This window comes from Aulostomus chinensis, chromosome 13 (assembly GCF_037954235.1).
Source record: "Aulostomus chinensis isolate RoL2024-O1b breed Wild chromosome 13, RoL_Achi_v1.0, whole genome shotgun sequence".
Classification (NCBI taxonomy): domain Eukaryota; kingdom Metazoa; phylum Chordata; class Actinopteri; order Syngnathiformes; family Aulostomidae; genus Aulostomus; species Aulostomus chinensis.
This window is the reverse complement of record NC_141332.1, coordinates 23934304-23961132: the sequence shown is the minus strand read 5'-3', so window position 1 is coordinate 23961132 and position 26829 is coordinate 23934304. Positions and strand designations below refer to the sequence as shown.

General features: G+C 42.2%; 1 protein-coding gene and 1 long non-coding RNA gene across 3 annotated transcripts in view; one reads left to right on the top strand and one right to left on the bottom strand.

Annotated features, from left to right (window-relative positions):
- fstl5 (follistatin-like 5) overlaps positions 1–26829 on the top strand; it is a 157340-nt gene that overhangs the window by 107527 nt on the left and 22984 nt on the right. For both annotated transcript variants that reach the window (XM_086222213.1, XM_086222214.1), the window contains exons 7-10: positions 197–363; positions 7619–7739; positions 18247–18408; positions 18950–19084. In XM_086222213.1, coding sequence (XP_086078339.1) covers positions 197–363; positions 7619–7739; positions 18247–18408; positions 18950–19084 — 585 coding nt within the window. The remainder of the gene's footprint in view (positions 1–196; positions 364–7618; positions 7740–18246; positions 18409–18949; positions 19085–26829) is intronic.
- Positions 13362–26829, bottom strand: part of LOC147251472 (uncharacterized) — a 117426-nt gene continuing 103958 nt past the window's right edge. The window contains exons 4-5 of the long non-coding RNA XR_015118955.1: positions 17191–17309; positions 13362–13563 (exon numbers count right to left, since the gene is read on the bottom strand). This is a non-coding gene — a long non-coding RNA (uncharacterized LOC147251472). The remainder of the gene's footprint in view (positions 13564–17190; positions 17310–26829) is intronic.

The following is a 26829-nucleotide window of genomic DNA, read 5'->3' as shown; positions in this document are numbered from 1 at the left end:
AGCTGCTACAGGAAAGAGAGGCCCATTACACATCCAATATACAGTAAAATTCTCTCTTTTCTCCTCCAATCCACACAAACACACACAGATCAGAAGTTTGACAAAGAAGTAAAGATGTACTTTTACTTCTTCCTCCAAACGCGTGGAGTCAGTGCAGGGTTACATTATGGATTTTTTCTCTCTCTCTCGTTATTAGATGTGTACCTGCTGACGCTTCCAGATGACCAGAGAGTCACCATCAAAACAGTAACAGTGGGCCAGAGCGCAGTGCTGACCTGTGCCATCACGGGGGAGTGGAGACCCCCGATACTGTGGAAGAGGAACCATCAATATCTGAACTCCTTGAACCTGGAAGACATCAATGTAAGTCGCTTCTGTCACCAACATTTGATTCACTGCTTCTCCTGTTAATTTGTTATTGTCCCTCTTAGTTTTCATCCCGCTGAGTCATTTTAATCCTGCTTTTATTTTGAGATGGTTGTTGAATAACGGCTTGATCATTTTAGTCTTTTTAGTCAAAGAAAACTAACTCTTTTAGTCGTTTTAGTCAATGAAAACTTGCTTTTATTTTGGTCAGCTGATTTAAATTAAGTATTGTTAATTCTACAGAAGTTTGAGTTTTATTGAATCATCGTTCCTTTTCGTCTTCTTTTAGTCAGTGAAAAAGGGTAATTACACTTTTTTGTAAGCCGCGTGTTTTGGCGGAAATTACCCCCCAGTGCAGACCACGGCCCAGCCAGCACACAGAATAAAGCTATGGGCCACCCACCTTTGTCCTCAGTTTCAGTGGGGACCCCACATGGTTAACCCAGATGGGCTGACTGGTTCAAACAGAGCCAAAGTGGGAGGAATGTAGCCCTCTTGGGACCCATGTTCACTATCCCCAGTTCAAGCCCATATTTCTAGCCCCTGAGGGACCCAACATCATCCCTGTTAAAAGCCCACGGTGAGCCTATGAAGCCCAATTAAAGCCCCCCTCACCCAGGTAAAGCCCCACGTGGACGTGTTGGCTGGAAGGTTGCTCGGTAGGTATAGATTTGTCTAAACAGATGGACAGAAAATATAGTTCAATGCCTCAGTGAACAGGCTTGATGTTTTCATGTTGTGAAGCACAACCAGAGCCCTTCTGCAAAACCTATACATTTCGCAAAATTCCCCCCTATATTCCTTCTGTATTTTTTTCATAGGGGGTTTGTCAGCTCATTTGATTTGACTGCTGGTGCCGGTTTTGTGCGGGAGGTCTGTCAGTAATCCAGGATGTCAGTTTGTGCTGGTGATGTCTGTGTTCGGAGATCGCTGGAAGGGACAGGGATTTCAGACTAAGACAGAAGATGAACAAGGATAGCGAAGGGGTTCAGCCCTCGAGGAAAGAGCGGCTTTTACAACCCGGTGAAAGACCGTGTGTATACATATATATATATATATATATATATATCTATATCTATCTATATATATATATATATATATATATCTATATCTATATATATATATATATATATATATCTATATATCTATATATATATATATATGTGTGTGTGTGTGTGTGTGTGTGTGTGTACATCTGGATGCATGGCCCCGGAAGAGCCGGTCACTTTCATCCACATCAAACAGAGCAAGGATGTGGCAGCAAGTTACACAGAGGGAAGACCCCTCTCACCTCACCCTTTCTCCCCTCCGTGTGTGTCGCAGGGTTGACCGGGACGTCTGTAATACTGCTGTGCATAATTAAGTCAACACTGTCGCAGTAGATAAAGGGAGACCCAGCGAAGCCACTAATGTAACATTAAATGTTGATGACCCTTAAAATGAGTAAGAGGGGCCCAGCTGTCGCCAGTCATCCTTGGCACCATCAACTGGCTCTAAACTAGCGCGCTGCCTCTGTGTTGGTGCTGCGTAATTCACTTCAAGAGCAGTGCCAAGACATGAGTTGAGTTTTAGGCTACATGCATATAAGAGGAACAGCTTTTTTCACTGTTCGCATTTTTTGGGGGGTAATTTTCTATAATATATGTATTTCAGAAATTCATAGTATGCATGTATGCCAGCTCGGGGTGTAACGCAAAAAAAAACATTAAAAAAAAAAAGAAATGTCAAGAGAGATTATTTCTCGAAAGAGCTCTGAATATCTTTTGCAGGATTTACAGGAGGGGAGAAAAAGAGAGGTACTGGGTCTTCTAAGGTCAAAAGAGGCTTTCATCTTTCTTTTAGATAGTTTTTTTTTTCAGGGAACTGTTTTACAACTTTCTCTTTGCAGATACAAAAGAACGGGTGTTTGTTTCATCTTCTTCTATTACCTGAAGACACAGCAGAGTTCAGAGTCCCATGCAGGGCTGCTCCGTGTCTGACAAGTGACGAATATCAGGCCCCTGCACGGCTGTAGTTGCAATTCAAATACCAGCTGATGGATGAAAAGCCTTTGCTGCTGACTGCTGTTCATTCCTGCTACACGGCAGCAGACGGACCGAAGGTCACAATTACAGGAATAATTACAGCAAACACTTGAATTGAGGCATTATTTAAAATTGTCAGACACTGGTAGCATTTATTTTAGTTAAGTTAGGATGTTTTTGTTCACTTTCACAGTCTCCATGTTGTAACTGAGACAGTGCGAAGACTATTACAGAGGCTAATCTGTCCAGACTGAGAGACCTCGCTATAATTTTGGCTCCTGGGCTTGGTTGTGTTTTTTGCCAAACACGGCTTTAGTTTATAGTCTCTGCTAATGCACAGATTACCTCCAGAGCAGCTCCATTAATACTGAGCACCTCTACAAGTGAATCATTATGAGCGTTAAGACTTTTGTGGCTCATCAGAAAAGCATGCCAACCATGCAACACCAAGAGAAATTACCAGAAGAGACCATAAACGGCGCACCGTCACTGACATAATCCAGAAGTATTTTTGGCTCTCACACGCCATGTCAGTCACTGTTGCTCTTCCCCGAGAAGAATTGGATTCTTTCTGCATCTGGCATCAGCAGGCTCGTTCGAAATTGCCTTGCAGACAAGTTTCGTTATAATTTATTGCAGTTAATATTTCTGAGCATCTACTGGCAGCTTTAATTACAGTCATATTCCTGTGTGAGTACACAGGAAGTCTGATCTCCCAGGCCTTCCCAGTTTAGAAACGTGGGCACTTTGGAAAAAAAAAATGTTGACAACATTCAGACTTGGCGAATCGTGTATTAATCCCAGTGGTGCACTTGTATCCTGGAGTTCAATGGAGCCTCTCGAAATTTTGACAAAGCAGCTTAGTGTAATTCCATGCAGTTGACAGTTGCTGGCTATTGCATCATCATTCAAGGCTGTCACTGTCTCAGTTCTCCCCGAGTGGCCGAGCCAAAGACAAGGTTACTTACTGAGCACGTGTTTGCGTGTAGAGCTTCATGACGTTTGTTTGGGGATGGAGACTCTGGGGTTGTGGAAAGGGTTACGAGGATGAAAAATCAATTTCATCGGTTAAATATTATGAAAAATGTATTGGGTATTCATCAGCAACTTTGAGAATGTTTTTTTTTAACGGATGGCTGAATAAACTGTCGGCATCACGTTAAATATAGTCTCCATTTATTCAGGATAAATGCGCAAGACTTATTACACATCTTAACTGGGAGTATAACGCAGGAAGCAGCGTCCTCAGGTCTATAGTTGGAGTTTTATATCATAAAGTACCATCATATTTACCATATCTACATTAAGCTGTACTCTTCTCATGTGATCCAATTTGTATTCCTCCAGTGTCGTTTCCACAGGATGTAGAAATCACATTATATGGCAGATAATGTGTGTGTCTTACTGAATCATAGAGGTCAGTTTTATCTCCAGTTTCTATCAAGATGGAAATAATGGTTTGTTCCAGCAGCTAAAAACCGCATCCATCTTGATATGAGACACACCTGAAGGTGCTCACACCGTACTGTGCTGCGCCGCTCTCGCCCAACAACAATCCCACAATTAACAGCACAACAGGAAGTGAACAACAGCAGCAGCAGCAGCTTCACCATCCAGCTCTGATGTTTTAATGTCTCTAAATGTTTGACCTCTCCCCCCTCCCCCAACCCCCCCACCCCCCCCCCCCCACCCCCCAACAGATCCCGTCTCAGGTAGGGTGTTTTGTGTATTTGATGTTGCTTCACACTTTTGTTGTATCATTCACAAGAAGCCCACAAAACTGGTGACGTTCTGGCATCTCGGTGCTGGAACCAAACACCACATCATTGAAATTATGTTCCTGTACTGCAAATTAATTAGTCGTGGCGATTAGATTATCACTGGTATGCAAAAAAATTAAACAAAAAAAAGGTAGGTGCCTATTAAAGACTGGGTTCATACTTGTGTACATTTAGACAGTGGTGGACAAGGTGACTATTAGGTACACTAATACAAGTTGCTCAGTCAAATATTTACTTGAGTCGTTGAGTTGAAGTACTTGAGAACTGGCTTTTAAAACAGCCGCATATTCAAAATGTTCTTTTTAATAGCAAGGAATCGCTATGACACATCTTTCTCTCAAATTCGAAGGTCTCTCAATGATTCCACAAAACTGCAAACCTCAGACAACATCTAATGGAATATTTCTCTTTCAAATTTTCAAAATTTTCAAATTCTCAGACGCTGAATTGAGATTTTACCGTGGGTGGCTGTCGCCGTTATCACGGTCACATTTGTAGTAGTAAATGTGGGTCAGGCTTATTGATTGATACATGAATGGATCAAAAATATCAAAGTAGACTTTTAAAGTTTTATGTTATCGAGCAAAATGTTAATGACAGCACTCTCAAAAATGTAGTGGAGTGAAAGTCGGATATTTCCTGTTTCAAAAGTAAGAAATACTGAACTAAAATACAGATACTTAAGAAAAATTGAAGTCCAATATGCAAGTAAATGTACTTCATGGCTACATGTTTCTGTGTTAAACCAGTAAATAAAGGAGCTACGACCATAAAGGTCACTCATCGTGCTTGTGGTTCCAACTTATGTACCTTATTTGAGTTTTTAAGAACATACTGATCACCCAGACCTGTGTTTTCATTCAACCTTTGTGCTCCTCCAACAAGGTTTCAGCCACATGTCCTGAGCTGCCTTGTCTCTGTACGCTTGGCAATGCAATAAAGTGGCTCTTTAGTGTCCTTTCAGCAGTGACCCAGCTCTGACAGCTATATTAATTATAGTTTCTTGAGGGCTATGGCCTATTTGTAAATCCACCTCCACCTGCCCTTGTGTCCCGTCCCCATGAGACGACTCGTGTTGGCCTGCTTTGTCTGGGGAGAGGCTGGGTGCTGCTGATAGGTAAGGTGAGGGTGGTGAGATGAGGTGGAGGAATCATGTCGACAGGCTCCGCCGTGGCTCGTTCCACCTCTCTGAGTTTCATTTCTCCCCCCATTCATTTTTCATTTAAGAAGGTGACACAATATGCTCTCAGCCCAAGGGGGCAAAACGCACCATCGATTTCTCCTCATATTGTGCGGCTGTGATGCGTCAGTCAGCCTGAGACGTTCCTGCGCTCGTAGGTTAGATCGGAGCACGCTCGGACCAGCTGATAAACACATTGTGTGCCTGTAAACACAACCTCGCTTGTCTGCAGGCATTTAAGAGAAAGCTCAGCGCCGAGACGTAAACAGCCAGCAAAGATGTGATTGAAATGGTAAAAGCCATTTAATGAGGAAAGGCACTTTTCCTGTTATGATCTCTTGTAAAAGACGACTGCTAAATAAATGGGCCCGTCTCCTGTTTAATAAAAGAATCCCGTGTTCACTTCTAAGAAATGAGGAGCACGGGGGCAGACTCACACATTCTTAAAAGGAAAAGTTCACAGCGCTAAATGATTTCGGAATAATTTTTTAATGCATGGCAGCAGTTGGGAGAGAAGACGTTTTGGCACTTGGCCTTCATCAAGTTTGTGGGCACTGAAGAAATCTCTAATGGAGCCTCGGTGTCCGACCACGTTCACGTCTGCTGCCGCACATCAGAAAATGGTGAAATTTATTACTGCGGGTCAAAGTAACTCTTGTTTTTTTAAGTAGGGCTGGAAGATGTATCGCATCATAATTTCACTTGATAAACTCTTAGTTAAATTTGGAGTTTAGGCTTTTTATTCAAATTAGGCAACTCATTTAAATGCCTTATTTCTTTTTAGCACTCACCGGCATACTTTCGTCTGTTTTAAATCAGGAGAGCAAAAGCTATTTGTTTTTCTCCATGTAAAATATATATGTAAATAGAGTCGTGGTCTTCTCAGCTGTGACTTTACCCGTATTCTTTACTCTTTTTCCGCTTTTCATGCAAAACCCTGCACAGACAAGCAGGTCCAGTTCAGCATCACGAGAGCAGCAGTGAGATCCGAGTCCCTGGACTGGTGCTCTACTGCCTCAATTTGATTTAAACCTGCCGTTTTGTCTGCGGTCTCACACGTTAATCATCTAATGTGCACCATTGAAACTGTCCTTACATTTACATACAATATTCAGTATCGCCTACAATGACTAGCATTTTAAAAAGTGACTACAATCATATATATATATATATATATATATATATATATATATATATATATGTAATTAAAAGAATTATACTTATTCCATCGTCAGATGTCAAATTATTCGTTCTGACCAGTGCCAAATGTTCGGAGCCTGACAGGCTGAAGCTTTCTTAAAGATCCTTAAGAAGAATATTAAAGTACTGGAATGAAAAGATTAAAAAAAAAAGTTGTCTTTTTATAAATATCAGCCTTGCAGAGATAAAGTTCTCTCCTTTCGAGGTGTGGAAAAACATGATCACCTCGTCTGAGAGCACCTCGTCACTGGGCTCATTAGTTTTGTGGGCTTCTATCTGTATCACATTTTTAATGTATTATTCTTCTTCTTCTTTTTACTCTTTGATTGTTCCTTCCCCAAAACCATTTTGATGTTTAATGACTTATTAGCAATCACAACACGGCATGAATAAATCATGGTTTTCAGTTGACTCTCCGCACGTTCTCATGATGGATCAGTTCTGGTACGATCACAGCTTTTTTTGTTTAATAGGCCACATGAGAATCCCAATGCAACTCCTGTTTTGTGTGTTTTGGTGTTGGTGGCATGTTATCTAAGGAGTAACAACATGGTCTTCTCAGGGACAACGTCGTCCCGTGACATTTGACATCATCAGCTGAGGTTGTTTTGATCAACGGCGTACATGAAGAATTAGCTTTGATTTGCTGCGCTTTGTTTTGTTTTGTTTTGTTTTTGTTTTGAACACGATGCAACTACGACAGCCCTCATCCCTCTCCATCACATCGCTTCCCTCTGATTGAAAAAATGACCAGCAAAAGAAAGCTATTTGTCTTAACTCTGACTTTGACTCTTACTTTACCTGAATTGTTTTCTGTGCCACCAAACGGCTACAGGTTTGGATTTAGATGGATGTATGTTTTCGTCATTATGTTTCTTCCTTTTTTTTTCCCCCCCGATGGGTGCGATATGTTTCGGTTCCTCTGCTGTAAAACACACACAAATCTTTGGGCTTCTTGTATTTTCATGGAGACTGCAGTTTATTTCCAGCACCAACCATCTTCACTGTTGCCACCCCACCATTACTTCCTCTCTATTTTAAACTCTCTCTCGCTCTTCCTCTGGCAGGACTTTGGGGATGATGGCTCACTGTACATCACCAAGGTGACCACCACCCACATGGGCAATTATACCTGTCATGCTGATGGTTATGAGAAACTGTTTCAGACACACACTCTCCAAGTGAATGGTAAACACACACACACACACACACACACACAGAAACACACTACAGCTTTCTTACTGTTTGTTAGAGTTGCCCAATTCCATATTATCTAGAGAAGAAGTTATTGAGCAAACTGTTTCTCTCTCTTTTGGAATCCATCAGCTACAACTGTCTGTGTACATAATGTGAGACTTTATTTATCATTTATTTTATCTTTATTTATTATTTTATTTTGCTGATGGGCGTCCACTTCTGATCGATTGTCTGTATAAATGAAATGAACGTATCAGGCTCAATGAGTAAAGCCAAGAAGGGAGTAACCTAAAAAACTGCATTCTCTCCAACGGCTGCAAAAACAAGTCTATGAGACCACAGTCCTGTTCTCACTTGAATTATAAACTTAGCAGTCAAGACTCACTCAGGATATTCACGATGTAACAAGTCACTCATGTTACGCTGTTGGAAGCTCCCAGTTATGTCTGAAACAAAAAAAACTCATTCTCTCGTCCAAACGTGGTCACATCCTGTCGAAACGTTAACATGATCATGGTCAGCATGCAGAACTCGAGGCTTGGGTATTAACAAGGTCCTCACAATACGACGTCACGACACGTGGGTCACGGCGCAAATCATCAGCATATGTTGTGATCCACTACGGTACCTCATATGTTGCCAAGTTTTCAAATAGAGCTGAAAATCCAACTCGCTGTTCTACCAGACCATCATCTTACCTTGAGCTGAGTTTGTTCTGTAAAGTTTGAAATAGAACATGAGAAATATCAAATTGTCTGCTTGGCTAATAATATGCACAACATGTTAAGAAACTAAAACTAAACAGACAAATGCAGTGACAATGATTCATGTCCAGTCTGATACATTTGAACTACATTTGCTAAGTTGTACAAATTCACTTTTGTGACAAAAAAGATCTTGATGTATTGTGACTTTATGGCACAGTGCTGTTCAAAAGGGGATCCACAAGTAAAATCAAGGATAAGGTAAGTTCATCGGTAGAAGTTCTATCAATTCCGTGTTAATACCATACAGAACATTCTCCTGCAACTCAACTAGGACTGCAGCAACGCTGATTTGGTTTTAAGCAATCAAAACAAAGGAGAAGTGTAAATACTCTTAAAAGAATGCATGTAGCGTTAGCACTGCAAATACGCATTTCTGGGACAGAATGACCCTTTCTTCCACTTGAGAACAGAGTGTCTGTAAATGTCTGTGGAGGGCTCTTCTCATCCATGGAGACGCCACAAATAGAAGGCTAAGCTGTGTGAAGTAGTCGGCGCTAACTGCACAAAATTGCACGTTACACTAAACAAGCGCAATCAAATTCATCATCAAATCATCAGAAATAAAATGAGAACAACAGGAAATAAATGTTTGAGCTTCACTTCACCTTTGACTGAAAGCCATTATGACTTTACCTTAACGCATATCAGGATGATGTCCATCCATCCATTTTCTGTACCGCTTATCCATTAAGGATCGCGGTGGGGGGGCTCTCCTAGCTGGCAATGGGCGAAAGGCAGGGTGTATCCAGGGTACTTCGGCATGGTCACCCGGGGAAGTGAAGATCGAACCAGCAATCCTTCAGTTGCCGCCCTTTCAGCTGGATGACGTGTGAATGCTAAAGCTGGGACGGTGTGGCGAGGGCAAAGGTGTCGTGGGGGAGAGCTTGTGTGAAGAACCCGTTTCCTCCCTCACTGATTCTAATTAGCTGAAAGTGAATAAATCTCAATCGGTCTACCTAGAAGGATATCTTCATTACATTTGACTGGCAGTTACTTCATTATCATACTTCTAAGAAAAGATTGCTCTGAGGTTAATTGAAATGATATACACCACTTGCACAAACACCGCTGGATTATTATACCAATTATCCTGTATATGAAAACAGAGGGAGGCTCATGAGGCCAGTATTTTTTGGTCATAATCGAAACTGACCTTTTTACTGCAGACTATGAATTTCACATTAGTAGTCTGGGTTAAGTCTCCAAGGAGCTGCTACCAGCCTGCCATGGCTACTGAGATTTTCTAAAACTCAATTAAGAAACAGCTGAAAGAGAAGTTTATTCAGAGAAAGCTGGTTTCGGAATGCTGTTCATCACTCGGCAGCCACAAGAGAACATCAAGTTATGCAGTGTTTAAAGTTTTATGCAGAAGAAGAAGGAACTATTTAGGCTGAAAGTGCTTTGGGAGGAACTTTGATTTCCCTGTGAAGCAGACAGAAATGTTCCTGCAATGTCAACTATATGTGCCGCGTGTGGGAGATCATTAAGAGACACTGGTGTATCTGACCCGCCTCCCTTTGTGAGACAAACTTTCATTTTAAAATGTTTTGTGCGTGTTGGACCTCTCATGGCAGCTCACCTCACTGTACCATCTTCATTTTGATCAGGACAGCTTCAAATTCATCATCCAAATATTCATTTTGTTGCTATTAATTATCTTTGGTATATTGTAGTGGCTCTCTTTTTATCTACAAGCCTTTCTTTGTTGCAGTGCCCCCACTTTACTCACAGGAATCAATACGATTGCATTGAATTTGTACTGTGGCTGCACAGTTTGTCCACTCTCCAATCCACTTTAGCACAAAACAAATCGTTGCTTGGGCTAAATTAATGAAAGTCTTGGCCGATGAAACTTTTTACCCTGAAATGCTGCATTAACTTAGTGAACATAATTCAAAACATAACTATTTCTGACAGGTGGAATATAACAGTATAAAGCCTTATGTTATGTTTGCTTCGACTCGGTGGGCCCTTGAGAACAGCCGTGTTATGAGGGGGGGTTGTTGTGTTCATGTGACTCCAGACGCTGCGTTGTCTGGGCCAACAGTTCCTAGTAGGTGGTGTTACGTCTACGAATGGCCTATCCAGGAGGTCATTTGTCATGGGGGCTCAATGGGACTCACATGCACACACACAATTTCCTCTTTGGAAAGCCCATTCCAACAATGTACCCATGACAGAGGAGTGATTTAAACTAATTATTGATTATCGTTGCAATTACAATTTCTCTTCAAAGCCACAGTGTGGAAGTTTAGTCACCTCCCGAACAAACTGGGTCACAGGCCCAAGTTGCACCGCAGGGCGAAATGCTGCTCTGGTTCCATTTGTTTTGCCCATCTCACAGCACAAACGGAGCCTTTTCTAAAGAGTTTCTGTCATTTCGAATGCCAGGAGGGCCTTTAGGTCCTGTGATAGAAAAATAAAAATACACAAGCCAAGAAAACATAGTTAGCAGTCACATCACGCCTTACAAGCAGGACGTGGTCAATGTAGCAGCTCCGAATGATTACACTGAAAGAAATGACCATCTCTACACTCACGCGACACACACTGGACGCGCCCTGGTGTATGATGTTAGGAAACATTCGGTTTTCTTAGGCTCTTTAGGGTTTGTAACCCGAAAGACATATGAGTTACCTATTTTCTCCAAATTGTTTCGTGAAACTGTCGACTCGCAAACTAAATAGTTAACAAAAGATATTTAGGGAATGGGAAAGTCCTTTACACATCAGTAGAGCAAATGTACTTGCCAGTAGCTACATAATTATTTAAAAATTCAAACATCTCCAAGAGCATTAACACCACATCCATGTCAGGCTTCAGCCCTCTCTCTTCTTTGATTGCTCTCCAACTAGGAAAAGCTACACCAGGTTTCACCCATGACTGTCGTCGCCGTCCATCTCTCACTCTTTTTGACGTCCGTGTGTAACTACAGGCGAGCTTGCCAGGGAGATCAACGTATCACTCGAAATGCAGAGAGATTCACCTGGTGACAAAGAGCTTAATGAGCATTTTGTCTTTTGGCAACGGCTGCAACGTGAGGAACAGTTGCACTCTAGTTTTAATTAGAGCCACCATTAAAATGACAAAGTTATTGTGCAGGACTATTCGTTTACAGGAGGATGGAGACAAAAAAAAGACACAGTTAAGTGTGGAGAGGTCAACCCAGGTTACGGCAATGAACTGCTCCTCTTAACCATCCATCGATAGTAAAATCTGTGTCTGTAGTCACGTTGCTCCTAAAGGATGATGTTAGGAAGGTGGTTGGGAGAGTATCTGCTGCAGCACAAACAGCACTGACTGATCGTAAGAGTATTAAAGGAATATTAGATTATACCACAAGCAGCAGAGAGTCTCAGTGATATTCTCTCTCACTTCACAAGACACAAGATGATGTTATTCTGGAGGAAAATTATGTAGAATATTGTAAGCTGAGCAAAGGGGAAAAAAAGGTGACATGGGTTCACTATAGACGCATCAGTCAGAGGAATCATGAGACAGTCAGACCCCCACCCCCACCCCCCTGCCTACTCCTGCTTGTATGTGGGACCACCTCCACACTAACCCGCCACCTGCAAGGTTATGTGTAGGTTAAACCTGTCTCTAGAATGGAGGGGGCAGCGCTGGAGTAGATAAAGGTGGGCTTATCTTGATGCACAGCAGCACCCACGATCCTTTTCCACAGCTACCGGGTGGTTGAGGGGATACAAACCCCTGGCTAAATGGTGCAGGGTTGTAATTTTCCCCAGAGATCAAGGGGGTTGCGCATGTGACTGCATGTTGTGAAGACTTAATCGGACATGCAGCCGTATGCGATGAGAGGTTTTTTTCCGCTCGGGGAACTGTCAGAGGTGTTGCTGCTGTATTAAGGCTCTGCAGATGTCAAACACGCACGATTGTTTGGAAACAGTTGCTTTAGGGACTAGATTTAACGTGCATTTCTAAGTAATAGTGATTTCCCTGACTGAACTAAAATAAGACATCATATACCCGTGCTGATGGAGTAAAATAAAATCAGAACCCCGATGAAAGCCTCTAAGGGTACTTTCTCAATTTTGTCCATTTGATTAGTCAGATTGAAATTGAAATGAATACAGTTGGTGGGTTTCATTTGGTTAAAGAACCATCAGAAGTGTTAACAATCTTATTCAAACACTCGATTCTAACACAGACTCTCATTGAAATATTAATATTTTATGCGGCGTATTGTGCTGAGGAGTTTTTCTTTTAAATTGCCCTGTATATTTTTAGGCAACAGAATCTCTTTGGATTTAGTCATTTTCCTGTCATTGTTTGTTATTCCTTACATAAATAATACATCAAATACAAACACACACACAAAGACTGAAGAAAAGGAAGTCAAACCTTGTACACACAAAAGATGACACCTCTTTCGTGGCAGAGAAGAGAGAAAAAAGGAATAGCGGTAATCCCTCGAGATCCATTATGCTTGTTAATTTCTGTCCCATTTCTTTCTTTTTTTCTTTCCACTGCAGCAGTTTCGCTGTATTCTGTTTTACCCTTGAAACGTACTTTTTTCACCCTCTACATTCCGCATATGTGATGAATTGGATTCAGGCCCTGGACAAAGCTGGTGAGTGTGCTGTTCCTCCCACAGCTTCATGGAAGGCTCCGAGCTCAGGTGCGAGAGAAATCACAGCTGAGAGGAAGCATTTTATCACGGGTGTGCATGTTTGTCATGGTGTTTGTGTGCAGCAGATAGAGGGCACCGCATCACGTGTGTTGTTCACAGCTTCCTGGGCAGCTTTCACAATCCAGTGGTTAGCACCACTAGTTTTAGCATCAGCCAGCAGCTCCACTGAGGTTTAAACAAGTCTGCCAGTTGGAATTTTGATGGCCAAGCGGATTCCTGCCATGGTGTTTGTATGTTTTTGTATGTGTGTGTGTCTGTGTGGCTGCTCATTTTCTGGAGCGCCATGGCCGACGGGAGCCCTGCTGAGTGATTGATGACTGGCTGGGGAGCTTTATGATGGAGCTGTCAGCCCTGTTGTGTCGCATTCTCCTGGCAGTGGCTCTCCTGACACTCTCTGAAACACATCAGAGCACAACTTCGCTCGCATCTTGTCTGAACTGAGTTTTTTGAGCAGTAAAGTCCCACCAACTGGCTCGGTCTTCATGTTGATGACTGTCCAGGCGGGCAAACATCAGTGGATTATGCAAGCGCAGGTGTTTTCAACCTCGCACAGCACACACCGTTTCTGTTTAGCTGTTAAGAAGGCAGCTTTGTGGCTCTTTGTATCCTTTATAAATCATTTGGGCATATGATGAAACATGCAGGTCCATTTGTGATGAAATAAGCTGTTTGAACTGCTCTCAATAATCTAATCACTCCATTCATATCATTGTAATTGCCAATAAAAGTCGCTCCTACAAAGCTACAGGCATAATTGAAATTAGAGGTGATTTTTTTTCTGTAAAGCCATTATTGGCAGGTGGTAAACATGTCCAGTTGTTACAGCAGATACTCAGTTAGGTTGATGATGCCACAGTCATTAAATATTTGTAGCTACAGTTCGTGGTCACTCGATAATCAGACCTTCAGCAGAGCAACTTCGTGTTTTGGCTGCTGTTAAATCAGAGGTAGATTATTATGATGACACAAAACTCTAGATTATTGTTTTGATTAATTAGGTCAGGATATCTGGAAAAAGAAAGGACATTGCTTGTGGGGGGGTTTGAGAGCCACAAATCAAATGCCCACCCAGGGCTATTTGAGACAGGGCCTACACGTCTGTGACCAGTAGCTCCAATTTAGCATTTCACATCCAAAACAATCCAGATGGATGAATAGCACTTAAAGTGGCAGGGGAAAAAAAAGAGAAAAAAACATTTGTTCTTATTATGTAATCTGTATGCAGCAAAGAATGACATGCACGCATCTCATCCTGCAGATTTTGCTCTTACAAGACCAAATGTAACCAATCTTCAGAGCAACAGACAGATAGGTTTGGATCGTTTTAAAATTCCGTCAGGCACCTCAACCTGGGTCAACCTCGGCACCCATTTCAGCGCTCAGTGGGCTCGCATGCAGTTCCAGTTTAACAGAGTGACTGTCCCAGTACACACTGGTCATGATATCAGTCCCAAACTGCATCATCTAGGTGTGTTCATGCAACTTTACAATGATCGACTTCAGTCAGACTAACGTGCTGATCTCCAACACAATAATTCAGCTTCCTCTAACACCGTGTAACATACCTGCACTTACCCACCATCAATCGCGCTCCTCACACTGCATCCACACATTTACTGTGACTCACACTCACTTTCTAATTTATTCCGCACAGTTCAGCAGCACCTCACATTACACCTTCATGATTGACCTGTAAAATGAATCAGCTTCTCCATGCAGCCGTCCATTTTCGATACCGTCTATCCCAGCTGACATTGGGTGAGAGGCGGGGTTCACCCTGGATGGGTCACCAGTCCGTACAGGGGCCATCAGGAACAACTAGGGTTTCAGTATCTTGCTCAAAGATACTTGGACATGGTTAGTGGGGGAATTGGGGATCGAACCAGCCACTCTACCCCTGAGCCACGCCGCCTTCGAATCAGCTTCTCTCTCAAACAAATTCAATAAAAACCTCACAGTTCATCTTCATGAAGCGTGGATTTACCTCAGGTTGTTTGTTTTGTGTGTTATACTGCATTTATTTTACCCAGGTGTACCTAATAAACTGGCGAGTAAACGTATTTGACTGTTGAAGTGGTGTTACCCGCCCTGATTGAATCACAGACGGAGATCCTCAGCAGAAAGCACCAACCAGTTTCATCTTCTCAAAATCACACAAGCAATTTACTCCAAAAGCTTGTATGCGATGTGATGTGAACTGGATTTCATGCTATCTATTTTCTCTCAATCCCACTAGCCTCAATAGATATTTCTGCACTATACACACTGTCGGCCATGCTGAAGAATCACCACAATCATCTTCCAATCCGCTTTGTAGCTGCTGTTTTCTTGATAAAGGCTTTGAAGCATTACTGTAGGAAGATATTTGAGATATTTCAAACCACATAAAATATATATTAAAAAAAGGAAAATGATATATAACCTAATCACACTTGCGTTATTAAACATGCTTACATGTATTTTTATCACTTTACTCTCTCAAAGAAAATCAATATTAATTGCTAGATTCCTCTACTAAACCCGAATGCATTCTTTTCCCTCTGTTCCTATTTCTAATCCTCCACTGTGGAATAAAACTGCTAAATATATAGTGCAATATTCAATATCTAATATGTAATGCAAATAAGTTTACTTGTAGAAAGTATACTTTTACTTTGGAGGCTGGAGTATCTGCTCCAGGTCTAATGAACCCGCTACAGCTGCAGCAGTGACACAAATAACAGGCATTCTCTAGTTTTGATTCCTTCACAGTATTTAACACAACTTTGTCAGCTTGCCTGAGAGGTTTCACCACTGATGTGTTCATGGGTGGCTGGTCGATATTCGTGTTCTTGCTCCATACGGCTGCTGATTAATACAAGCCAGCAAAGACTCTTGACCCGGCTATCTCCCATCACATCCGTCTCACGCTTCAACATAGCCCGGACTTCTATGGGTCAATATGGTGTGTTTGTAATACTTTCAGTGAGCTGAGTATGTACTCATGTACTATTTCCTATCATTTGACCATATGATACACTGACAAATAGGTTCCATGAAACCATTGTGCTGCATGTTTATGCTCGTGCAGAGTTATCCAGTGAATATGTTCAGTTTTGACGTGCATGTCTTTTAGCTGAGTGACCATTCTGCTAGATTTTACCTCTAAAATTGACCTCTCTTATGTAAAAGGAGAGCTGGTTACATTTTTATTCCATTGTACAGATGGTAAATGTACGCATTTAATTTACTAATAGTGCAGCAGCTGTTGTTTGGTTGTTGTGCATGGGGTTACACTCGTCCCTGTCAGTCTCCGACTTTGATCTCTGACCTTTGATCTCCTGAAATTCTCTGCTATTTTTGAGATCTAACCGCTTTGTTCGCCACATACAAGCATGAAGACAGCATCAGAGCCATCAAGAAATTGTGCCGTCATCTCAGTCTCTCATCTCACTGTGTCATCTCAGACCCCAGACCCTCCAACTCAAAACTGCACCTCCTCACGGCAGCAGCCAGACACATGCCAAGTTCGGCGTCAATCAGATGAACAGTGTTCCAGTAATACTATCAGTAATTTCAATTCCTGCCAGTGCTTGTTTATGCATACGTAAGGGCTTTCAAGGAAAATGTAAGACACACATATATATATATATATATATATTACTATTGAAATACATTGTTATTTTTCAATGTGTGTAGTCGAACACACTGATGGAAAGAGGCAGCTTTAGGTTTAAATAAAATCATCAGTATTTAGACTTTGTGTCGGGGTACTAGAAGTGAGTCATAATCTTCACTCAGAGATCATACACAACAATTGTCTCCATGGGTTCTGCTCAGTGAACCTTGTTACTGCTGACGGGCGTCATCAGCACTGAAGTGTCTATGCAACTCTGACTGGTAAAGTAACTGGGGTGCCAGAAGAGCCCTCAGTGGTCCTCTGCGGAAGACGTGTTGGCAGTCAAATTAACGAAAACTCCAAATCCTGGAAGAATTCTGTTTGCCAGATGGCTGTGGCAGCAATCTCTTGTCCTCCACTCACCTGGCTGAGTGAAGACTTCCTCTAACTCAGTGCCCACAGGAAATGGTCTCCGTAGCACGTCTGGCTTCTCTGCTTCTGCCAAGACTCTTGCTTCCATCCTCCACTCATGTCTCTGAAGTCTGATTCAGAAAGGAGAAGAAAGGGGACATTGATATGGGACACCACGGCTATGAGGGACTGCTCAAAACAGGATGGCAAGATGGAAAGATTTGATGTCCCAAGTTAAACCGCTGCCATGTTGGCATCCTTGCTTGTGACAGGCTGTTGTGGAATGAAACATGCTCCCTCTACACTGCTCATTGTCACGGCTCAAGTTTCAGTCCATGGGACAGTCCCCACACAGATGTGTGTGAAAGGTTTCATCAGCTCCAACTTTGTCCTTTCAAGGATTATTCAAATTCACTCGTTTGATATCCACGTTTTGTGGGGGAAGATTCTAACAAGTTAGCCTCTGGGTACGGAGCATAAATTGTGGCATATTCTCAGCCAATGAATAAATGCATATTATTAATGTGTTTGTGTGTTTTATTGATTTAACTTTGACTTGTGGTTCTTGGAAATACAGTATGTAGGAAAGTTTTTTTTATTTGTTTTTGCTTCAGGGTAGAGTAAAGAAGTGAAACTGCAGCATTACTGTGGCATAATGTGCAGAAATGTGTGAAGTCAGCTTTCGGAACAGGTTGCTAAAGAGAGAGCGACATTTAGTTTGTGCCTTTTATTTCCTCACACATTTGCTTTTCTCTTTTTCTATCCTCTCATCTCCTTCCTGACAAAACATCACATGAAATCAATGGTTTTCAAGCAGAATCAATAATGTCTGAACAGAGGTTGTCTCCCTTATTTATCTATCTGATTTGTTTGGCCTCTCAGAGAACATAAATCTTATCCAAAAGCAATTCTGAGAATACACTTGATCCTTCTGATATTGTATGGCAACTCATAACCCTCTCGCAATCTTTGCATTCAGTGAGGTTGCTTCGGTTCTTAAGAGGTACTGTTCTGCATTTACTCTCCATCTCAGCATCCCCCTCCTTCTCTTTTTTCACCGCGTTCCAGTTCCGCCCGTCATCCGAGTGTATCCGGAGAGCCAAGCTAGGGAGCCAGGCGTCACTGCCAGCCTGCGCTGCCATGCCGAGGGCATCCCCAGCCCCCAGCTGTCCTGGCTGAAGAACGGCATGGACATCACAACTAAGCTCTCCAAACAGCTCACCCTGCAAGGTGCGACGCTCTCGTCTCCCTCTATGTGCAGTGGACTGCTTTGTGCTGCCTCTACTATTGTGTCTCACTATTCTCTAGTACAACTAACATTTTTTCTTACAATTATCACATTCAATACATAAAGTACAATGAAGTGATAAAAAAAACCCACTTTGATACATCAGCCCATTTATTTCCTCTTTGATTTAATAAGTGTAGTTTGACATCAGTGCCCTTGTTGAAAAATTGCTAATTAAGTGGTCAATTGAAGTAAACTGAATGCTGCTCATGAGATACATGGATTAAACAAACAAATATTTTTCAGCAAACATGAATATTCCATGCAGGTTTTTTGTGTTAGTTGAGCACAAACAAGCTCAACCAGGGACCTGTCAGGAACACTAATGAGGAAGACCTACGCTACACTCCTGCTTTTAAATTCACCACCTCTCCATCTCCCTCGGAACCTGCTAGAATTCAGTTATGTTACAACGTTAATGCTAAAGGAGTCGCCTTCTATCTCTTTTTGGAAAATGTCTGTTCACTCTGTTCTTCCTCGCAGCTAATGGAAGTGAGGTCCACATCAGTAATGTGCACTTTGAGGATACCGGCGCTTATACCTGCATCGCCAAGAACGAGGCCGGCGTGGATGAGGACATCTCTTCGCTCTTTGTGGAAGATTCTGCACGTAAAACCTGTATGTACGAGACATGACGTCTGTCTGTGGAGCTCTTGATTGTTTAACCTGATAGCTTTAACAGTCTGTACAAGGGAAGGAATGGTGATACTAGAGGTTTGGGAGCACTGTCGTCTTCATTCTGATATTAACTAAAGCTGCAAGCCATTATCGTTTACCTGAATTATTTTCCCTGCAAATGTTACTTATTATCCATTATTAGTGTCATTTCTTTTTATTTACTTAATACTCAGTGGGATGTTTAGCGTTTCTTTTGAATTACATATTCAAAGTCCAGTATTTAACCATATAACATCAAACTGAGACACACAATCCCTCAAATTCCGATGCATTTTTCTATCCAAACAATCTCATCTTGTACCGTCTCTATGAATGGACTCCTGCACGGTAATTAACTTCGACCTTTTCAGAAATGTCAGCAACCATCTTTGGGGTTCAAGAACAGTTGTTAGCGTGTTGCTAATTAGGCTTCCCTAACACATGCAGCAAATTTGCAGTCTCATCACACACCTTATGTGCACTGTCCCGCACTGCGGCGAGACCTAACATGTTTTGATGTCATCCCAGAGGTCCAAAACTTCCTACATCCAGCCTGTCACACATCACAGGATCGTACTCGCCGAGGTCAGAAGTCACTCGTGTGCTTTGAAGCTTTTGAAGCTCTACTGAGGGCCAAAATCGTGCGAGGAGATATTTCAGACAACCCCACAGGACAGGAGTTCAAAGGGATGCAAGGTAGCCGGACGTGGCTGCACCACTACTTTACAAAAAGGAAAAAAAAATAAATAAATAAAAAAAACAGACTTTTACTACACTGTGGTTTGGCCAAAAGATAAAACTGACCCACTTTAGTTTTCTTGAGATTGTCTCACCCGAGCCTGAGCCTAACGACTTATTATTAATTGAGCTTTTTATTCACTGTGTCTCTGAATCTTTGTCAATAAACCTGAGCCATCAAAGAGGTTTTTTTTTTGTTCGAAAGGAATAAAACAATGGACAAAACAGTAAATTAAGTGCATTGGGCTTTAAAAAGGAAAATATATTCCAAAAGTCCTGGTTGATAGCATTTTCTTTTTTTTGCAAGTGACAGAACGATAAATTAACTGCAGTACAAACTCCCATGAGCTCTGGATGATGTTGACTGCTGCTGGTTTTGTCTAAAGACATTACTTATTCAACATTATAACAAAGACAAACAGAAAATCCCTAAATTTGAGAGTCTAGTACCAGAAAATGTTTGCCGGCATTGTGAAGTTAAAGCTGCTGATGTCGGATGATTTGGAGACTCCTGGTTTAACACTAAACCTTCCAGCCAAACAAACTACTGTGGTTTTTAAAAATAACAAATTATTCTGACAGTTACGCTGCTGATTGCCGTCTCTTTGGAGACAATTTTTTTTTAATTGGTTTGTTTGTTTTGACAATTATTTCCAGGACATTTTTGCATGCATGAGTTTCGTGATCGTGTGTTACGCGCGCTCACATCGCATTTGTGACTCTGTCCTCTTCACCGATGAATCACAGAACATTGGAGGACAAGACAGAGACAGATGATCAGCCTGTCCAGGTTTGATCACGTACAATCAGGTCAAGTTGGATTTACTTTTTAAAGGGTTACACTGAAGTGCTTTTAGCATCAGTCAATCAAAGAGTATTTTATGGCTCGTGTATTCCCATGCTATTTCTGTGTTTTAGTCTGTTATACTCACTAGGTCAGATGAGGTTCATGGGCCAAAAATTCTGTGTGTGTGTGTATGTGTGTGTTGGCGGGGGGGTTAGACCACCAAGTAAGAATTTCATAACAGCAACAGCAACAGCATTAAACTTAGCACTAATTTCAGTAATCAACCTCCTCACACCTGTGTGGAATGGCAGGGAGCCAGTGAGGTGTGAAAGTGTGAATTAAGTTATACGCATATTTAGAATTCCATCCATCCACCCATTCATTTTCTACTGCTTATCCTGTAAAGGGTCGCTGGGGGGGGGGGGGGGGGGTGGAGCCTATCACAGCCTTGCTTTCAGGCAAGAGGTGGGGTTCATCCTAGACGGGTCACCAGTCCATCACAGGGCCAACACATATAGACAGACAACCATTGGCTCTCCCAGCCACACCTACAGTCAATTTAGAGTCTGGATTAACCTGGTCCCCTCTTGATGTCTTTGGACTGTGGGAGGAAGCCGGAGTACCAGAGAGAACCCACACAGGAACAGGGAGAACATGGAGACTCCACACAGTTAGACCCTGTAATGGAGCCGGGGCTCAAACCCGGAACCTTCTTGCTGTGAGGCGTCAGCGCTGACCACTGCATCACCGTGCCGCCATATTTAGATGTATCTTGAAATTAATAGAAACCGTGAATGACTGGAATCAGTCTCATTTGTCCACACCAATGAGAACACACACAACTTGGGAGGATAAACCAGACTCAGTGCAGCCCTGTTTGCTGATGCAACCGCTTGTGGAAGAAGTTGAAACACACCAACACAAACTCATTAAATCCGTCTGAAGGCTGCCGGCTTGACCATCTCCTGTCATTTACATTATCTTAGCATTTGATTAGCCGCCGGAGGACAGACATTCTTATTGGACTCTCCAATCAGGGTGCGGCTGGATAGTCATTTTGAGGGAAGCTGCAAGCTGCCACTAAACCGTCCAGAGCAGAGGGGCGAGTGTACTCAGTAACGCACCAGGCAAAAATAATTAACAGTTTACACTAAAGCCATGACTCTTGTCTAGAGGTTATTCATATGTTTTTACACCTGTTTTTACCAAAAATAGCAATTATGGAAATAACATCAGGGCTTTGGTACATGATGCCAAGTATGAACAGATGATCTTGAAATGAATGTTTCGAGCATGCGGCGCTCTTCATTTGCAGTGTTGTTGGAAGTGTTGCTTTAACAACACAATCTCCATCTGCAGTTTACTCACACCCTGCTGCGCAGCGCTCACATGCTCAGCTGGGATGCTGGCACACTTCAGTACTGGTGGCACCGCTGTCATCCACAGCATTCCTCCTTCAAATCACACATTGACATATTTTCTACAAACTTAATTCATGCTTCTGTTTTCTTTTCCTTTTTCTTTTCTCCCCCCCCCCTCCCCGTCAAACATTTGAGTTCCAGCTCGTTCTTTTTCCAGATAGTTAAAGAGAGACGCTTGGTTGTGCTCCTCATCGTCTGGCACAAACAATCCTCCAACGCAAACAACTACATACGTCCTTTATTCTGATTGTTTTGTTTGACATATAAGCACATTCAGATGTCAGGTCTGTTAAGGTCTGGTAGAGGCACAAAAACATTCGGTTCACTTTAAGAAAACAAGTTGTTTTTTTTTTCTCCAAATAAGCGCTTTGGTCAGGGTTAAGGTACAATCGTGGTTTTTAAGACACTATTTTACCTGACAATGGGGAGCAACAACAGTCTCCCACTGTAGTGACTATGAAAAAAACAACAGTTCCTTCACCACAGGCACCAGGAGATATACAACCATCTCTTCCTCAAACAGAATTCTCCACAGAACATAGATCTCCTGCGCCAAAGTCTGTCGTTTTCCTCCTTTATCGCTCTATGCTATTATCATCTGACTTCTTACTTTACTGTGGTCACAATTACTGTGGCTAGTAGATGGCATCTGTCACTTAAACCTGAGTATATTTATGACCTCTTCTGATGTTCCTGTCACCTTTTGTTGCTTGTGTGAGACACACGGGGGTAAGTCACTGCAATTTAAACCCATCTGTGGTAATATTAGACACTCAGCACGACAACTCCACTCTCTCTGCTTGGACCGATGTATTGGTCGGTGCCCAGTAAATGGCCATGAGACAGAGAGCCCCTTAAGGTGTTTTCGCACCATCTTTGTTCTATATAGTTCTTTTTAAATCCTGCACAGGAAAGAGAATGACCTGCTTCTCCCCACTCAGCAACAGTTACCCGCCTGGTGGTATATTATTATTGGCAGAGCTGCAGCAAAATGGCTAGCTCCATTCTGTCCTTAACACCACCTGGCAGGTTGTCAGCAGTGGGCGGCCTCATCTTTTACCCTTGTTCTCCACACGAATCAGCCTGCTGCTGCTCATCTGTCCAGAGTATTTCTACACCAATGGACTGTTAATATTAGCACTGCAGCAGTTAGCTGGAGCTTACACTGTGACAGTTATTTTTGAACATTTCGCATTATCAGCCCAGAGATTTGAACACTTTCTGCATGGCCTCTGACTTTACATGGATGGAGCCACATGCAGAGATGGTCACTGGGCTTGCTTTAACATTTTTAGGACCCTGTTAACTCTAAATAGGTTGGTTAAACACCCTTGATTATACTCTGGTGTCTGCTTTGTCTTCCTCCAAATACTCAAACACAAAGTCTCTGATTGTGTACAGAATGAATAATCTTTGGGCTCTAGAAAAATGTAAGCTCATTTTGAGGACGGGTGGTATTTCTAGCCAAACCAAGGATGTCCTCAGACAGGAGTTACATTCTCTGAGCTCACAGAAATTTGGGTAGTGATGGACATCGTGCGGCGCCAGCCTCTAATACCACTGATCTCAAACACACCGGGATTCAAATGACACTGTGATTATGCTTGGAAATGTTTTAGAAACTCGACATTGTGGGTGTTAATGATCTCATTCTGGGAAATCATTGTGTTTATGACCTGCCTGAGGCTTCTTATTCACACACTTGAATAAGAGAGAGCTGAATAACTAACTAAGCTGGTTGTCAAAGGGCTGAATAAGATATTCAACAGGAGATGAACTGAAAAATACGATTTGATGAGTGAGGCATGAATGATCTTCTTTAGATGAATTCACCTCTCAGGAGCTGAAGGTCAAAACCCTTTTCTTTTGCAGCTACAGCACTAAAGTGAGTATTTTTTTCTCTCTTTCAAATTTATCCAAGCACTTTGTTGTTTGGGAAAACCTGAGCAGTCACTATTCTGAGATCTCTTTTAACAGTCTGTCACCAGCCAGCAGAGCACCATCCATCTCTGACAGTCTGCCGCTAAACTGGCATAAATATCTGCCCTTCACAGTGTGCCAATTATTTCTGCAGTGTCAGAGGATCTGCGAGGCTTTGTTGTCTCTCCACTTTGTTATGTCGCTGCATTAAGCTGCTCTTTATGGCCTGATATCAGAGTTGGTTTGGCTCATGTTGCTGCCACTTCTTCCTGCTTAGCTGAAGTGCCATTCACAATCCGACGACGAAAACGAAAGAAATCTTTGTCGTACTATCATCACGTGATGGGTTCACTGACATACTAGACAGAACACCTCTGCTCTCATAGTTGCTAAAGCTTTCATAAGAGCAAAACATGAATAGTTTCAGCTCTCTGGTATTTATAGGGTTGACCCAAGACTTGTAGTTTAAAACTTCCACCCAGGAGGTCATGTTAGGGGTTGCCAGCAGGACTGAGCAAAAAAACGACGAGGCAGAATTTCGTTGAACTTGGCGGAGGGGTGCAGTATGTCATGAGGAAGAAGCCGTTCCACTTGGGGCAATAGAAGTCATAACGCCACCTTGTGGCAACAAGAAATGTTTTGTTTTTTTGACACTCTTTACAGTGGCTCAACCAGATCCATTACTGTTCCTGTCAAGACTGTGCTTTTATTATATTTTGCCATAAAACGTAAAACCGTAAACTGTGACTGGATACCAGCTGCCGTGTTGAGGTTATTTGTGTACTTTACAATAGCAGCTGAAACAGAGCAGATTGTTTTGGGAGTTTGATCCAATAATCTTTGAACTACAGCTTCATTTACTGAAAGTAATATAACAGAGAAGAACTTGGTCCAGGGGAGGAGATGATGTGAGCATGAGCGCATAGTAATGAGCGTGTGTACGTGTGTAGGATAATGTTAAGACATGACGCGGCCACAGCTGCAGCAGTCTGCATCACTGTGACGCGTAGCTCCATTACCAGCGGAGGTGCTCGCTCGCTACCTCTGTTCGGGGGCCGCATGTTGTTTTCCAGCAGCAGTTACAGAAAGAGAGTTAAGCCAACAGATGACTCACAGCACGTTCTCCTCCCACAAACAAGAACGCTACCAGCTCGTCAACACGGATACTCTCTCACTCCTCCTGTGTCTTCCATGCGCTTGTTATTCAGTTTGTCAGTTTGGATGACTTTTGACTTTTGAGTGGGACAGCGACAGGATCAGAAGCAGGCCCCTACTTCCCCCTAACATACATGAGCACTCCCGCTGAGTATCCTAGTAACACGAATCCTCCTTACGACGTATGAGTCACAGTAAAGGTCGATTAAGTAATGGCCGACCTCCACATACCTCAGCAGGAACAAGGAGTCAAGAAAACCAAGTGGGCTGCGTGTAGCTCAGCAGAACCTCTCCTCTCCAGCAGGAGTGTATGAGTGGGACCAAAGATCTTATTTGATGAAAATATTCTCTCTTATGATTCTGCTCTTTCTCTTGGTAAATTACTTTAATTATTTTCCTGAAATAAGAACAACTGCACGACGTGATCCCAGGGCAAAATGTGATGTCCTGTAAATGAAGTCACGTGTAGAGAGAATGCTTTCCAAAAGCGTTTAATCCAAAAGGAAAATAACCTATTAAGACTCCTGGGCTGGATATGAACTTGCGGCACCGAGTGAACTGCTTAAAATTACATATCATTGTGTCATTTAATATCAAATCTCTGAGTTTCATTTTTTTTTATGCAGTAAAACCTGCTTTGAGGGGGACATTACTAATTCACCGAAACATCACACTAAAGAGTTGAAACAGACAACTGAAGTTTAACCATATGAAACTTTTTAGAATGGAGGCAAATGCAACTGAGCTGAACACTAAAAGCAAAGAGCTGAAATGGGATTTTCATTTTGAAAGAGATTTAATCCGAATTTTTTTTTTTAAGTATCCGTCAGGAACTGGTGTTGAAGTCAAGGTATTAACTGGTAACTGGTATTGAACATTTCTGGATAATTCCCTATTCTGTGCTTTATATACACATCATTCCCACTCTCACACCCACTTCCTGACATCCAGCAGTTCAGAGATTTTCCCTGCAATCAAACACTGCACTGTTTGATTTCACAGATTCAGCCAAAGATCTAATCAGGAAAATCCACTACTGGGGTGATTGGTTGGGAGAAAAAAGGAACAAAAAAAAAGCCCTCCGAGCTTTGATGGCACGCAGATGAGAACCAGCACTCCGCACCAAAGTCTTCACCACTCATTTTATGCTCTCCACCATGCTGTCTGCTTCATATCCCCAGAATAGAGAAGATCACTTTGAGCCAAAATAGTGTCCATGTTTCCATCAGCGGTGTCCCTCCCCATCACAGCGGGCTTTCACACAGTGTTGGACACGCTGTCAGCAACAAGGGGCTCTAACCAGGCAGTGATGCTATCCACAATGTCAGCAGCCTACTGCCTGTCGACTGAGTTTCATGCTGAAGGCTTTGTAAAATGAATATTGTAAATCCAGTGGAAAGTTTTAATGCCTTTAAACCCCCAGCTGCAGCATGCTTATGAGTATTTCTGATGATGAAGGGTACGGATCTTAATCCAACAAGCCGTGTGACCAAAGGATGCACACAGAAACAAACTGAAATACTGTAGGATCTGGTGTTGTTAAATATTCACTGTTTTACATTAAAAACTTAGTTGCTTTTATACAATCATCATATCTCCTTTAACTTTCAATCACTTGCATATCCTGAAATTACACATATAAGCAAACAAATACGAATCGTAAGAGATGGAGTGGCCTTTCTTAA